This window comes from Rhinolophus sinicus, chromosome 9, assembly GCF_057876585.1.
Source record: "Rhinolophus sinicus isolate RSI-liver-muscle chromosome 9, RSI-T2T, whole genome shotgun sequence".
In the NCBI taxonomy this organism is placed as follows: Eukaryota; Metazoa; Chordata; class Mammalia; order Chiroptera; family Rhinolophidae; genus Rhinolophus; species Rhinolophus sinicus.
In genome coordinates, this window is record NC_142509.1 from 15,035,299 (window position 1) to 15,049,264 (window position 13,966).

The window sequence follows — 13,966 nt, forward strand, 5'->3', positions numbered from 1 at the left end:
AATGAGCTGTCTATACTGCTTCTTTACCTCTTTTAGATTACAATCACTGTACAAACACTGCACTCTAGAACTTACTCCCAACTCTCCTGCAGAACTGTTCCTGCTAAGGTCTTGAATAACTTCCATATCATGAAATCCACTGGACAAATTTTTAGGCTTTATGTTATTAATTCACTTAACAGGATCTGCCACCGTCATTCATTTTCTTCTCTTAGCAACATTCTCCTGAGGTTCCTCCCATCTCTTTGGCTACTTATCTGTCCCCCTGGCCTCCACCCACCACTTAAACGTTGGCATTCCTTAGAATTTCATACACTCAATTTCATCTATCAGTGTAAATTACCATCCATTTGAAGAAAACACCTAAATTGACATCTCAAGCCTAATTCTGAGTTACACTCACACCTATAAGACAATTTTACTTAACTTCTTAAATTCAACATGTCCAAAATCAAATAAAATTTCCCCCCAAATCTGTTTTGCCTCCGAGCTACATCCCAGTAAATGATACCACCATTTACACAGTTATTCAAACTAGAAAGGAATCATCCTTAATTCCTCATTCTCTTTCCTTTCCACATATAAACAACCAGCAGTTCTATCAATTCTAGTTCTTAAATTTCTCTGGTATCTATCTCTTCTTTCCAATTCCATTGTCACTAACCTAGTCCAGGCTACCATCTCTTTACATCTAGGATCAAAAATATCAAAAACAATGAAAAATAGTAGTCAGTAAGAAAAATCTTTTAAACACTAATTCAAAAAAATATATTCACCTCTATATTTATTGCAGTGCTATTCATAATAGCCAAGAGATGGAAACAACCAAAATGCCCACTGATAGAAAACCAGATAAAGAAACTGTGGTACATTTATACAATGGAGTATTACTTGGCCATAAAAAAGAATGAAATCTTACCATTTGCAACAACATGAATGGACCTAGAGGGTATTATGCTAAGTGAAATAAGTCAGACAGAGAAATCCAAATACCATATGATCTCACTTATACATGGAAGCTAAAAAACAGAATAAATAAGCAAACAAAATAGAAACAGACCCAGAGATATAGTTAAAAAAAAAAACTGTTGGTTGCTAGATGGGAGGTGGTGGGGATGGGGGAGAAGTTGAAGGGATTAGAAAGTACAAATTAGTAGTCACAATACAGTCATGGGGATATGAAATACAGGATGGGGAATATAATCAACAATGTTGTAAAGATTATGTAAGGTGCCAGATGGGCACTGGACTTATCAAGGGGATCACTTCATAGACGGTGTAGATGCCTGACCACTGCGCTGTACACCTGAAGCAAAGTAGAATATATTGTATGTCAACTGTAAGTATTTATATATGTGTGTGTGTGTATATATATATATATATGTGTGTGTGTATATATATATATATATATGTGTGTGTGTGTATATATATATATGTGTGTGTGTGTATATATATATATGCATATGCATATATGGTCACGGAAGGTGGAGTATAGCATAAGGAAGACAATGTTATTGTTAACAGTCAAATAAGCTATCAGAGGGGTAGTAGCTTGAGGGAGGGGGGTTATCACTTTGTGAGGGTTAAAAATGTCTATTATGTTGCTTTGTACACCTGAAACTAATTAAAAAAAAAAAAAGACAAAAAACAAATACCATATTTCCCCGAAAATAAGACCTAGCCGGACAATCAGCTCTAATGCATCTTTTGGAGCAAAAATTAATATAAGACCCAGTCTTATATTATATTATATTATATTATATTATATTATATTATATTACATAATATTATATAAGACCCAGTCTTATATTACAGTAAAATAAAACTGGGTCTTATATTAATGTTTGCTCCAAAAGATGAATTAGAGCTGATTGTCCGGCTAGGTCTTATTTTCAGAAAAACACGGTATATGTGATCGTGTCATTTCCTTGCTTAAAATCTCTCAAAGGTTTCCCCAATAGCCTTAAGCTAAAGCCCACAGTTCTTAATGTGGCTTACAAGGCCCTCCTCCACAACTTGGTTACTATCAACCTCTGTGTTCTCATCTCAAACCTCTCTCCTTCTCCTGCTCTCTCTGTTCACTCATTTACTCAACAAACATTTGCTGAGTGCCTACAATGATCACACACTGGGCTAATCCATCACCTCTGATACCATGATCAACAAGCCAGCATGATCCACGTCACACCAGCCTTCTTTCAAGTTCCTCAAATGCACCACATTCTAAACTCCAGGACACTGCAAAGGTTGCTTCCTATGTCCAGAATCTGCCACTCATCTTGCTAGTGCTCATCTGGTCAGCTCCCCCTTTAATCTTCAAATCTTAGATTGAATGTGATTTCCTCAGGAAGGTAAGTTTTCTCTGTCACTTAAGACTTTTGTCAAACACTTAGCTATAGTACTCTGATTTTCGACTTTATATGTATCAATAAACTTAAAATTATTTTTTATATTTGTTTTTCCTACTAGACATTATAATCTCCATCAGGGCAGAGACCACCACAGCTATCTTGCGTTGTTGACTTGTGATACTGACTTTGCAAATACCTTTCCGTTCACAGAAAAAAATACTTGTATTGTAAGGATATATTACCTTTCTTGAGTAGTTTATTGTACCATCTATCTTTTTTGATGTCTGGGATGGCAATCCTTACTGATGGATTCTCAACTAGGATTTTATGCAGCAGAGCTGAAAACAAAACATTATGACAATGTTTACAAAAGAATCATGCAGATTAGAAAAGCCTATAGCTTTTGGTACAGAACATATTCTCCCTTGGTTTCCTTATGTTCAAATATTATTTCTGGGGAAGAGAAAAAAATAAAGCTACTAAATTATTGCTTTGATTCATGCAATTATTCTTTGCTACTGTCTGTATCTTAGAATATTCTTCCTAGATCCCATTCTTACTTATTTGCAAACAAGTAGCAAAGAGCCAGGTGGAAATGTTTCTCCCCAGGTGACATCATTAACAAAAGATAGAAAAACCCTCTTATCCATTTTCAATACCAAACTTCATTGTTCCAAATCAACTCCTCATTCACACAGTTTTACAAGGGAAATTTACTTTCCAGCATCTCAAGATATCTTAATTATCTTGATAAAGAATCCATAAATCTCTGCCACTAAAATCATTTGCTAATGGGCAAAAGGTTTAAATGAAAAAAAGGAAGCCATAAAAAGACAAATGAAAATGTATACAAGTTTTTTCTAATGTTAGAGGTGGAAAAGACCTTTCCACACCTGGCAACACAGTCAGGAACTACAAAGGAGAAGATAATAGATTTAAATAAATAAAAATATAAAACTTTTGTATGTCAAAATAGCATAAACAAAATTAAAATACATGACAAATTGTGAGAAATATTTGTAACAAATGCAAAGATCTAATGACATTAATATGTTAAAAATACATAATGGACATATAACCTCATTAATACCAAATTAAAATAAAAACAAAAAACAGTAAATAGAGGCAGCCGGATGGCTCAGTTGGTTAGAGCGCGAGCTCTGAACAAGGTTGCCAGTTCAATTCCCCCAAGGGATGGTGGGCTATGCCCCTGGCAACTAAAGATTGAAAACGGCGACTGGACTTGGAGCTGAGCTGCGCCCTCCACAACTAGATTGAAGGACATCGACTTGGAGCTAATGGGCCCTGGAGAAACACACTATTCCCTAATATTCCCCAATAAAAAATTTAAAAACAAAAAACAGTGAATACATTTTTATAGGTCTATTAGATTAATCAAGTATTTTTTTAAATGTAAATTAATGAGATTGTGATGAAATTGTACAAACTTTCTGAAAAGCAATTTGGCAAAGTAAACCATAATAATTAAAAACTGCATACACCCTTAACCCTACAATTCCACTTCTGGGGTTTTATTTTAATTACATAATTTAAAGGTATGTACAAAGATTAAGTTATAAGGATGATCATCATATCTCTTTCTTAACAGAAATAATAGAAAAAAATGTAAATCTCAAAGTGAATTAGATAGGTATTGTAAGGCACATTATGCCCATGTAACAGATTACCTTCATAGCCTTTAAAAACAGTGATGTAGACCTATAATTACAGTCCTGGAAAAAGTTCAAAAAGCATTAACACGAAACAACAAAATAGCATGTGTAGCGTGATCTCATTTTTTGTAAAAACATACATACTTAAGGATCATGGATTACTTACATGATTATTTAAAAGTTAAAAGAAAAAGAAATCAACTATTACTAGGCTTCATTATCCAAGAAATCAGTACTTTCAACCAAGATAACCCACTTACCCAGAGGAGCAGAATCGATTTTTTTCCAAGGGTTGAGGTATGTTTTTTTTTCTTTCCAATCAGAATATTCCTGACAATTGTCACTGGGCTGGTCCCATGGTAATTCTAAAACAGAAACAAGTCTCAATTTTCTGAGTGTTCTTATCATTATGTAGTAAAGATTTTAAGGGAAAATAATCAACAATACAAATCCATTTCCTCCAAATTAATTCAATATGGTTTTCAAACTAAGAATACCAACTCAAAAATTTTAGAGGCACTCAAAAATGGATGAACCATTTCCTGCCTAACTCTTTCCAAAAGTATTCACATGAATCTTAAAAGCCAGAGCTACTGTGACATTTCATTTAATAGCTATACATACTTCACTTTTAAAAATGTTTGGGATTAAAAGTTCCAACTTAGTTATAAGTAACTTACTATTAAAATTTTATCATATAAGTATGGATTCCCTTGGTTTATTTTGTTTATTTTGCTATAACAAATCTGGCTTTCCACAGGATAGTATTATCATGATTAAATAGCTCTTACCTCCAGCCAACATCGCAGTAAGTACTATTCCACAGGACCAAACATCAACTGGTTCTGCATGAAATTCTTTCCTCTTTAGAAGTTCTGGAGCAACGTAAGGTAAAGTACCACACATCTTGTTCAATAAACGCTCACGATTATTATGCCGAAACACTGTTGCCAAGCCAAAGTCAGAGATTTTGAGATTATCTAAACCAAAGGAAAAAACAGATGGCACTGGATAAAAATTTTTGTAACAAGATAAACTGAAAGGAATTTTTATTGAAAAAATCACTGGTGTTATTTAAGGTTTGTACAACTTCTCTACCTTAAAAGTGACCAAAAAAGAAATTTTTAGAAAGAAGAAATGAAAAATAGCAACACCTAGCCAAAATTGAAAAAAAAAAGGCCTTGTTACTTCTATTAATTTCAGAGAAATATCATCAATACACAAAACAGTTTGGACCTGGTTAAAGACGGATACTAAAGTCAAAAGGGGTTGCCTTTCTGGGAACGGGCACTCCAGACTTAGGCTAAAAGCAGAGCCAAGCCCTTCATCGGGGTGTGCAGAGTGCAGCAAGGAGACATCAGTAATAAATTAGGCTTAACTTTCCCAGCAGCAGGAAGAAAATATTTTACGACACACCGAAACTGAAGATCTGCAAACTACTAGAACTTCTTGTCAAAGGGCCTAAGCTGAGAAAAGGAGGAGGAACTCTGTACAAAAACAAACCAGAAAAGCACATTCCTCTCTGACTTCCCATCATCAACACACACCAATTCAGGCAGAACTTTCAATGTAACTTATACTTGGTGAATATCTGCTGTAACTGCCTGACACTGTACTAGCAAATGTAGGCAGATAAATTATTGAAGACTAAGAATAGAAAACTGTTGGGAAGGTTATGAAAATATAGAACATTACAAGATCTTATAGCAAAGGAATCTAACCTAGTCTTAGGAGTTAGGCAAGATTCCCTATTTTCAACGATTTTAGAGGGCAATCTGGCAAAAGGTATCACAATTCGAAATATTCACACTCTTTGAACTAGTAATTTTTATAGCATGATATCCATAGAAATACTCCCATAAATTCACAAGCATAGGATATTCATAGCAACATTACTTGTAAATAACTTAAATGTCCATCGATAAAGAAATAATTAAATCTTATAATATATGTACACAATGAAACTATGTAGATAATTGTTAGAAAAGGTATATCTATATGTATTGACAAGGAATCAGGTTTAAGTGGGGGGGAAAAGATATGTATCATAACAAATATTCATTATAACACGACCCCATTTTTATATTGCGTCTGTGCACAAATTTATAGTCATCACTGTTCTATTTTTTAAAAGCTAGAAACAACTGTCCCAAAAGATGGAATTCTTTACAAATCAATTACATCTGCATAATATAATATGTAAGCCACTGATGTTTACCTGTATTTGACTTGGGACGTGGCTACTGTAATTATCCTTTTAATATCTATATGTGACACAATCTTGATATACCACTGAGATTAGAGTTCCAAGTTACTTATAAGTAGTAATCACTGAATATACTAATGGGTGACCATAGAGTTCCTTGGATTTTGTTTCATAAAGTTTGCAACATAATACTCAGGTAGAGAACTGTATACAGTGGTACCTCGGTTTTCGAACATAATCCATTCCGAAGACCGTTCGAGTTCTGAAACGTTCGAAAACAGCCGACAGCTAGGCCTCAGGATCTTGCACTCAGCAAAAGCCGTGTGACATGTTCAACTTCCGAGGTGTGTTCGAAAATCGAAGCGTTTACTGCCGGGTTTACGGCATTCGTAAACCAAAATATTCGTCGACAGAGACGTTCGAAAACCGAGGTACTACTGTATAATAAATTCTAAATTGAGGAGTGTGGTTACTTCTGAGAAAAAGAAAGAGAAATACATTTGTGAAGGAATACACAGGAGGACTTCAACTATATTGGTAATGTTCCATTTTTTGTTAGTATTATTATTGAATAGAAACAAAAGAATAATATGCAAGATATGAACAATACAATGAACATCTGCTCATCCAACACCCAGTTTAAGAACGTTCTATTTCGTTTGAAATCCCCTATAAAAATTTCCCTAAATATATTGTCTTTCTTACCTTCTCAGAGATAACCATCATTCTGAGTTTTGTTACATTATGCCCTTTCTTTTGTTTTTTTTAATGTGTGTATCTCCAAATAACATATTTGATTTTATATATTTTTGAACTTCATATAAATAGAAGCATCATACGTGTAAATTCTTCTGTAACCTTTTTTTTTGCTCTGTCATATTCCAGAAATTCATCCATGTCATTACTTATAGCTGTAAATCATCCATTTCATAATTTATCGATTCTATTGTTGGATTGTTTCCAGTTTTTGCTATTATAAACACCACTGCTGTCAGCCATGTATATATGTGTAAAGTTTTATTTATATTTTTATTTTTTAATAATTTTCTACCAACTGATTATTTTGTTAATTTTATTGGGGGAACAGTGTGTTTTTCCAGGACCCATCAGCTCCAAGTCAAGTTGTTGCCTTCAATCTAGTTGTGGAGGGCACAACTCAGCTCCAAGTCAAGTCGTTGTTTTCAACCTAGTTGTGGAGGGTGCAGTTCACTGGCCCATGTGAGAATTGAACCGGTGACCCTGGTGTTATGAGCATTGTGCTCTAACCAACAGAGCCAACCAGCCGCCCCTAAGGTTTATTTTTTAAGCCAGATAGGTACACAGGTGTTTATATAGATCTTTATACTCACAACCCAAGTAGTTTCTCTTACTATCCCCATGTTATAGATGAGGAAAGTAAGGCAGAGAGAAGTTAAGTAACTTACCCAAGGCCACACGCCTACTATGAGGCAGCCTAGATTAAACCTAGGTTCAAAGGACTCTAAAGCCCAAGCTCTTAACACTATGCGATACAGTCTCTATATTTACAGACATGGAATCGCTTTTTCTGGAGGATTTTATGTAGCTTGAAACCTGCATTTACTCAAAAAAGGATTTAATTTGTAGACAAGGAAAGAGAGGAATTGATTATAATACCATCAAGCTATTAGCATTCACAAAGTAATGGAAACAGAATGAAAAATAGAAGCAAAAGCAATTGTCCCAGCTTGTGCTCACTTCTCAGGATGCATCAAAAAGCCATTCTACAATTCCTTTTTTCCCATACGCCAATTTCTGAACAACTAAAGTTTTGCTATGTGCCTTATGAAGCAACTTGCAGAAGGCTAAATAACCAAGGGAGGATCTTAAGTAGCTAGGTTAGTAGATGAGCTAATAAAAGAATATCTAAAAGATATTCACCAAAACATTAATAGTGGTTGTGACTAATTGGTGGGTTTCTCATAGTTTTTTACTTTCTTCTTTATACTTTTGATCATATTTCATGACCATCTTTTATCTTTATAAAGAGAAAAAAATCCCACTATTTTTAGTTAGGGAACAAAGTTTTCATGTTCCAGATAGTATTACATATTCACAACACCATTGTTTACATAGAGCCTTTTCTTAATTTATCCCCTTGTATGATCAATTATAGGTTCAGGGAGAAATTAGAAGGATGCTGGTAAGACAGTACACTATTGTCCTGAGGAATAACACTGCCAGAAACAGTAAACTTCAAGGTTGAATATGATCTTAAAAGTACTTTGGTCCAACTATCCAAGCAATGTGTAAATGCCCTTTGCAAAGTCCCTGATAATTAATAATCCAGTGTTTGACCCTCATGCTATAATCTCGCTATTTCCCAAAGCAACCTATTCAGTTTTCGGACAGACCCATTAATGAGGGTCATCCTTGTACTAATTCAGGTTGCTTCTGTCCAGTTTTCACCCAAGTGTTTTGAAGTACTGTGTTTAACAATTAGCAGGTTTCCCGAGTTCCTTCAATTATTCCTTATTTTAGTTTCTAGTCCTTCCATCATTCTGGTCACTCTCCTATAAACTTCAGTGATCTACACGCTTTCTACAGTATTATCCCCGGATACCCATTATTTCCAGTGTGGCCTCACCAGATAAGTACTAGACTGCTACCTTCCTAATTCTCAATAATATAAACTTAGTTTTCTAATGACCAAATTACACTGGAGACTATTATTAGACTACTATTAAGTTTGCTGCCTAGTAAAAGTCTTTTTTAACCTGCTTTACTGGCAAAGATAGGCCACTCAAGTGTACTAATTTGGTTATTTTTTTCAATCCAAATACTAGACTTTAGATTTTTCCCTACTAGAAAACTTGTAGGGAATCTGACCCACCTCTCCGATCTGCTAAATTCATTCATTCAATAAATATTTTTGAATGCCTATTATTTTCCAGACACGATTCTAATGCACTAAATAGAGCATTAAACAAAACAGATAAAAATCACTACCCCATGCAGCTAACATTGCTGTCATCTTTTTTTTTTTTTTTTTTTGCACTGCCAACATCTGTTTTTTGGGAAAAGAAAACACAAACTTTTTTTTCCAGTTACAGTTGACATTAAATATTAGTTTCAGGTGTACAGCAGTGGTTAGACATTTATATAACTTACACAGTGATCCCACTAATTAGTCTAGTATCTACCTAGCACTATACACAGTTGTTGCAACATTATTGACTATATTCTCTACACTGTATTTCTCATCCCCATGACTATTTTGTAACTACTAATTTGTATTTTTTAATCCCTTCACCTTTTTCACCCAGCTCCCCAACCCCTGTACCCTCTGGCAACCACCAGTTTGTTCTCTGTATCTATGAGTCTGTCTCTGTTTTATTTGTTCGTTTATTTTTTTCTTTAGATTCCACATACATATAAGTGAGATCATATGGGATTTGTCTTTCTCAGTCTGATTTATTTCACTTAGCCTAATAAGATAGACCCTCTAGGTCCATCCATGTTGTCGCAAATGGTAAGACATCATTCTTTTTTACAGCCGAGTAATATTCCATTACACACAGGGGGTGCCAAAAAAAAATGTATACACATTTTAAGAAAGGAAAAAAAATGTATTAACAAAAGATAAATACAAGTCATGTATATACATGTTTTTTGGCACCCCCATAAATGTACCACATTTCTGTCATCTTTTTTTATACTGATTCTATAAGCTAAGACTTTCACTATTCATTCCTCTCAGTTTTTATGACACCCATAAAATATAAACTCCTTGCATCTTTATCCAAGTCATAGATTAGAAAGCACAAATAGAACAAGGCTAAAGTCCAGGCTATTCCAACAGAATCTTTCCTTTATAACTTCATTAAAGAGTTGTTTAAGACTGTTGATACTCAGATTTCTCTGTCTCATCTACAACTATATAATGAAGGACTTATGAAATCTGAATACGCTATAAGTCTCCAAATTTCCTAGATTTTTCAAATTTGTTTGCCCTGAAATTTCAGTAATGCAAAAGTCTTGAAACAGACTTGCATGGCTGTATTAAAATAATTTAGGGAGCAGTGACAAAATGTTAAACTTACCCCTTTCATCTAACAGGAGGTTTTCGGGCTTAATATCCCTGTGAGTTATTCCAATACCATGCAGATAAATCTAAGAAGAAAGCAGAAAGAAGCATACCCGAATTTAGTAACTTACATCATTCATACTAATTTTAAGTAAAAGAGACAAATGTACTGACCACGCCTGCCATGAGTTGATGGAAGAACCTCTGAGCATCTTGTTCAGGCATGCCTATGTCTGGCTCTGTAAGAATTAATTATGAAAGTTAGTATATCAGGTAAATATAATCAAATATCAACCACACAGACTGCTAATTATAAGGTTAACCACTTGTGATTGTAGTTTAGCAAACAGAATCCTATGCTAACAATTAAGACTCTGGAGTCCATTTACACATATAATACTTAATAACTCACATTTCCCCATCTGTTATGTGGCAAAAATAAGTGAACATCACAGGAAAATTAGACAGAAATAACAAACTATCATCCAAATGAAGAATGAAAGCCAGACCTTGAAAGCCCCTGCTTATCTTATACTAACCATGATTCATTTGGTATCTTTCAAATCCTCCCCTAATTTCTTCAAAAAGCCATGTCAATATTGTTCTCATTCCTGAAATGTAACTGTCAAAGTGGAAGCTTGGGCAAATCTAAGCTAATTTCACGAAATATTTCACAACAGATTTAAACTTCATATAATCTTTCACACTACAAAATCATGAATGCCTGTGAAGTTCCTTCAGCAAAGTTTTATTAAGAAATGTTCTATTGCCAGTTATCTTTTTATATCTCGATCTCCCTTAACTCTTGCTTTTATATTCAATTCTCTCCTGACATACACACCAAATTCTTATAATTGGTTTTAACTGTTACTTCTATAGCTTACATAATAAATTTAGAACCACAAAATATATTTTATGTACTTCTCAGTGTTCTGTAACATCAAGCCTTTGAATCTACATAGAACACGTAATTAGCAGACACAGAATTTACTTAATATATACAAAGCAATCCTAGAAAACTCTAAATTATTTCACTTAAATAAAGAGGACACAACATGCTATTATTTTGAATCTGTAAATGTATGCAATAATTTCATGTAACTAGAATGTCTACCAAAAAAATTATATAAGCAAACAATGCTGTGCACTTATACTTCACCACGTGATTAGTTTATCATTCTTAAATTCTACAAAACAGCAATACCAACCAAATCACTTATACAACTTGAGAAAAACCTTTTCTTTGATGACTCTATATATGCTTTCACGTGTTAATATAAGTTGCAAAATCAAAAAAATTTACTCCAATTTCTCTGTGCATAAGCAATTATGAATGGATAATGACCAAATAGCAGACTCAAGATTAAAAAACAAATTTAGAAATGTATTTAGTAGAATAGTTATCTTAAATCTTTTTCCATACCTATTCGATCAAAAAGTTCTCCCCCACTACAATACTCCAGAAATAGATATTGAATATTGCCTTCTCTCCTGTGACCATAGAATTTCACTACATTCTCATGATTTAACATTTTATTGATACAGATCTCTTTCTTAATATTTTCTGGACAGTCTATGGCACGCTTCATGTCTACAATCTTTACTGCAACTGCTTCTTCAGTTCTTCTATTCACAGCAAGTTGAACTCTAAAAAAGGAAAAGGAAAAGTTGTAGCATTTCAGACGTATGAATTCTATTTCTTTTAAAACTTCAAAAAACTAAACATGACCCATCCAAAACTATTTTACCTTTATTACTCTCTCCACCAAGAAGAAACCATGGAAATAGTTTCTGCCATGCTCTCAACATATACTACTCCCTTCTGAAATATGAAGTACAATAGCTAATGCTCCAAAGAAGTCATGCTAAAGAACCAAAGTCATTTAATAAATAGTTAAGAAAATACATTAAAATAGGATAATAGCAATTCTAGGCCACATCACATATACACATGCTCTATTCATTTAATTTTAATAACATCACCTAACATTTATAAATCTGACACTATAAATGCCAGTGGTTTAATTGTTCTAAGCACCTATGGGGTAAGTACTATTATTGCCATCTTTCAGCTGAGAAAACAGGCACACAACGATACCAAGAAGTTTGCCTAAGAACAAAACAATGACCAGTATGTGACAGACTGATGATTTGACACCAGGCAGTCTGACGCCAGAGTCTGTTCATTTGTTCATTTAATCACTATGACTAAACCCCAAGAAGGACTATGGGGGGAGGAGAAACTGACTTCAGCGGTCTCTTTCAGCTCTTTACAAGGAAAATGTAAAAGAAAAAAGAAAAATCCTTACAAAAGACTGTATAGCTTCAGTTCCCAAAAACTCTTGGATTGCAATGCAGACATCTGTTTTCTAAGGCCCCATTCTACTGTAATAAACAACTCCAAAACAACAAATATGTACTCAGAGAGAGAAAAAAGGAAGTGTGAAAGCAGGGTAAAAGGACTCAGACTCACTCTCCATAGGCACCTTCTCCCAGGGTTTGCACCAAGTCCCAATCTTCCACAAAGGGCACTGCCATGACTCCACTGTGTACCACGGCTGTAAGAGGCAGGATCCAGAAAAGATGGGGGATGATTACAAGCTTCAATCATCTGTTAAGCCACTGAGTTCTGCGTCTTGGCTTGAGTCCTGAATATAAGTTCCTGTTTCTCCTGACACCGCATCACCCATATTTTATCCAGGTCTAAACTGCACACAAGTATTCTAAATTCTGGCGTTTTGTTCTGTAAATTTCCGTACGCATTGCCGCGCACAGCGAAGGCTGAAACTGTCTTCCTAAGCCTCGGAGGGAACATAACAGTTGTGGCGAGGGGTTGGGAAACAATGCCTCACAGTGGATATGGGGAAGGGGTGGGAGATGAGGCTTTGAGTCAGAGGGTGAAGGGGAATGATAACTGCGACCACCGCGGCCCCTCCTCCTAACCCCCACCGCGTCCCCGAGGCCGGGAGGAGCCCGGGGCGGAGCCAAACTGCCCTGAGAGGCGGCAGGAAGAGCCGGTGGCACGCAGACCAGCGGAGGGATGGTCGCTGCAGTCCCTCTACCACGGGAACCCTCGCACCACCCTCCTCCGCCCTCCGGGGCAGCCTCTCCGCGGGCGTCTCTCCGCACCCCTCGCCCGTCGCCGTGCTTCTCTTAGCTGATGCGGACCCCGAACTACTCTCCACACTCCCTCGCCACCCTACCCGCCGCCTTCCTCACCAGGCCGTGCTCTGCCCGCCACCACAGGAATCCAAATGCAGCGCTTTTCCCGCCAAAACTGGCGAGCGTCACACTGTCGCAAGGACGCGCGCCCTTGCCGTAAAGCAGGAAGGCGCGCTTTCCCGTTCCCGAGTCTCGGAAGGGTACCCGGCCCCGCAGGCCCAGGTTTCAGCCAGCCAGGCCAGGCCAGTGTGGGTTCGAAAGAAGGTCCTGGCTGCCGAGCGGACCCGCACGAAAAGCTCGCTGAGCCCAGACGCGTCGTGGTACCGGGCGGCGCCGGAGCCTTGAGAGACGAGCGTGCACTTGCGACGCCGCGTTTCCGCTCGTGCGCGCCGCCTCCCGGGACCGGGCGTCTCCTAGCAGCTGCCCAGCGGCCGGGCAGGGCTACGAGGTCAAATTCAGTCTGTCACCTTCAAGTGCGGCACAGGCCGAGCTCCGGCCGAGGAGCTGGGAAGGGCTGCCGAGAACCGGT

General features: G+C 36.5%; 1 protein-coding gene across 2 annotated transcripts in view; it reads right to left on the reverse strand.

The window, feature by feature from the left end:
- The window catches only part of CHEK1 (checkpoint kinase 1), a 31,836-nt gene extending 18,202 nt beyond the window's left edge, over positions 1–13,634 (reverse strand). Inside the window, exons 1-8 of one of the 2 annotated variants that reach the window (XM_088800856.1) lie at positions 12,749–12,797; positions 12,024–12,097; positions 11,699–11,922; positions 10,450–10,514; positions 10,292–10,361; positions 4,816–5,004; positions 4,285–4,389; positions 2,594–2,689 (exon numbers count right to left, since the gene is read on the reverse strand). In XM_088800856.1, coding sequence (XP_088656982.1) covers positions 2,594–2,689; positions 4,285–4,389; positions 4,816–5,004; positions 10,292–10,361; positions 10,450–10,514; positions 11,699–11,864 — 691 coding nt within the window. In that variant the 5' untranslated portion in view covers positions 11,865–11,922; positions 12,024–12,097; positions 12,749–12,797. Of the gene's footprint in view, positions 1–2,593; positions 2,690–4,284; positions 4,390–4,815; positions 5,005–10,291; positions 10,362–10,449; positions 10,515–11,698; positions 11,923–12,023; positions 12,098–12,748; positions 12,834–13,494 lie in introns of those variants that run through there. The other variant, XM_019710505.3, reaches the window with a different exon arrangement.
- Between the last annotated feature and the right edge of the window lie 332 nt (positions 13,635–13,966).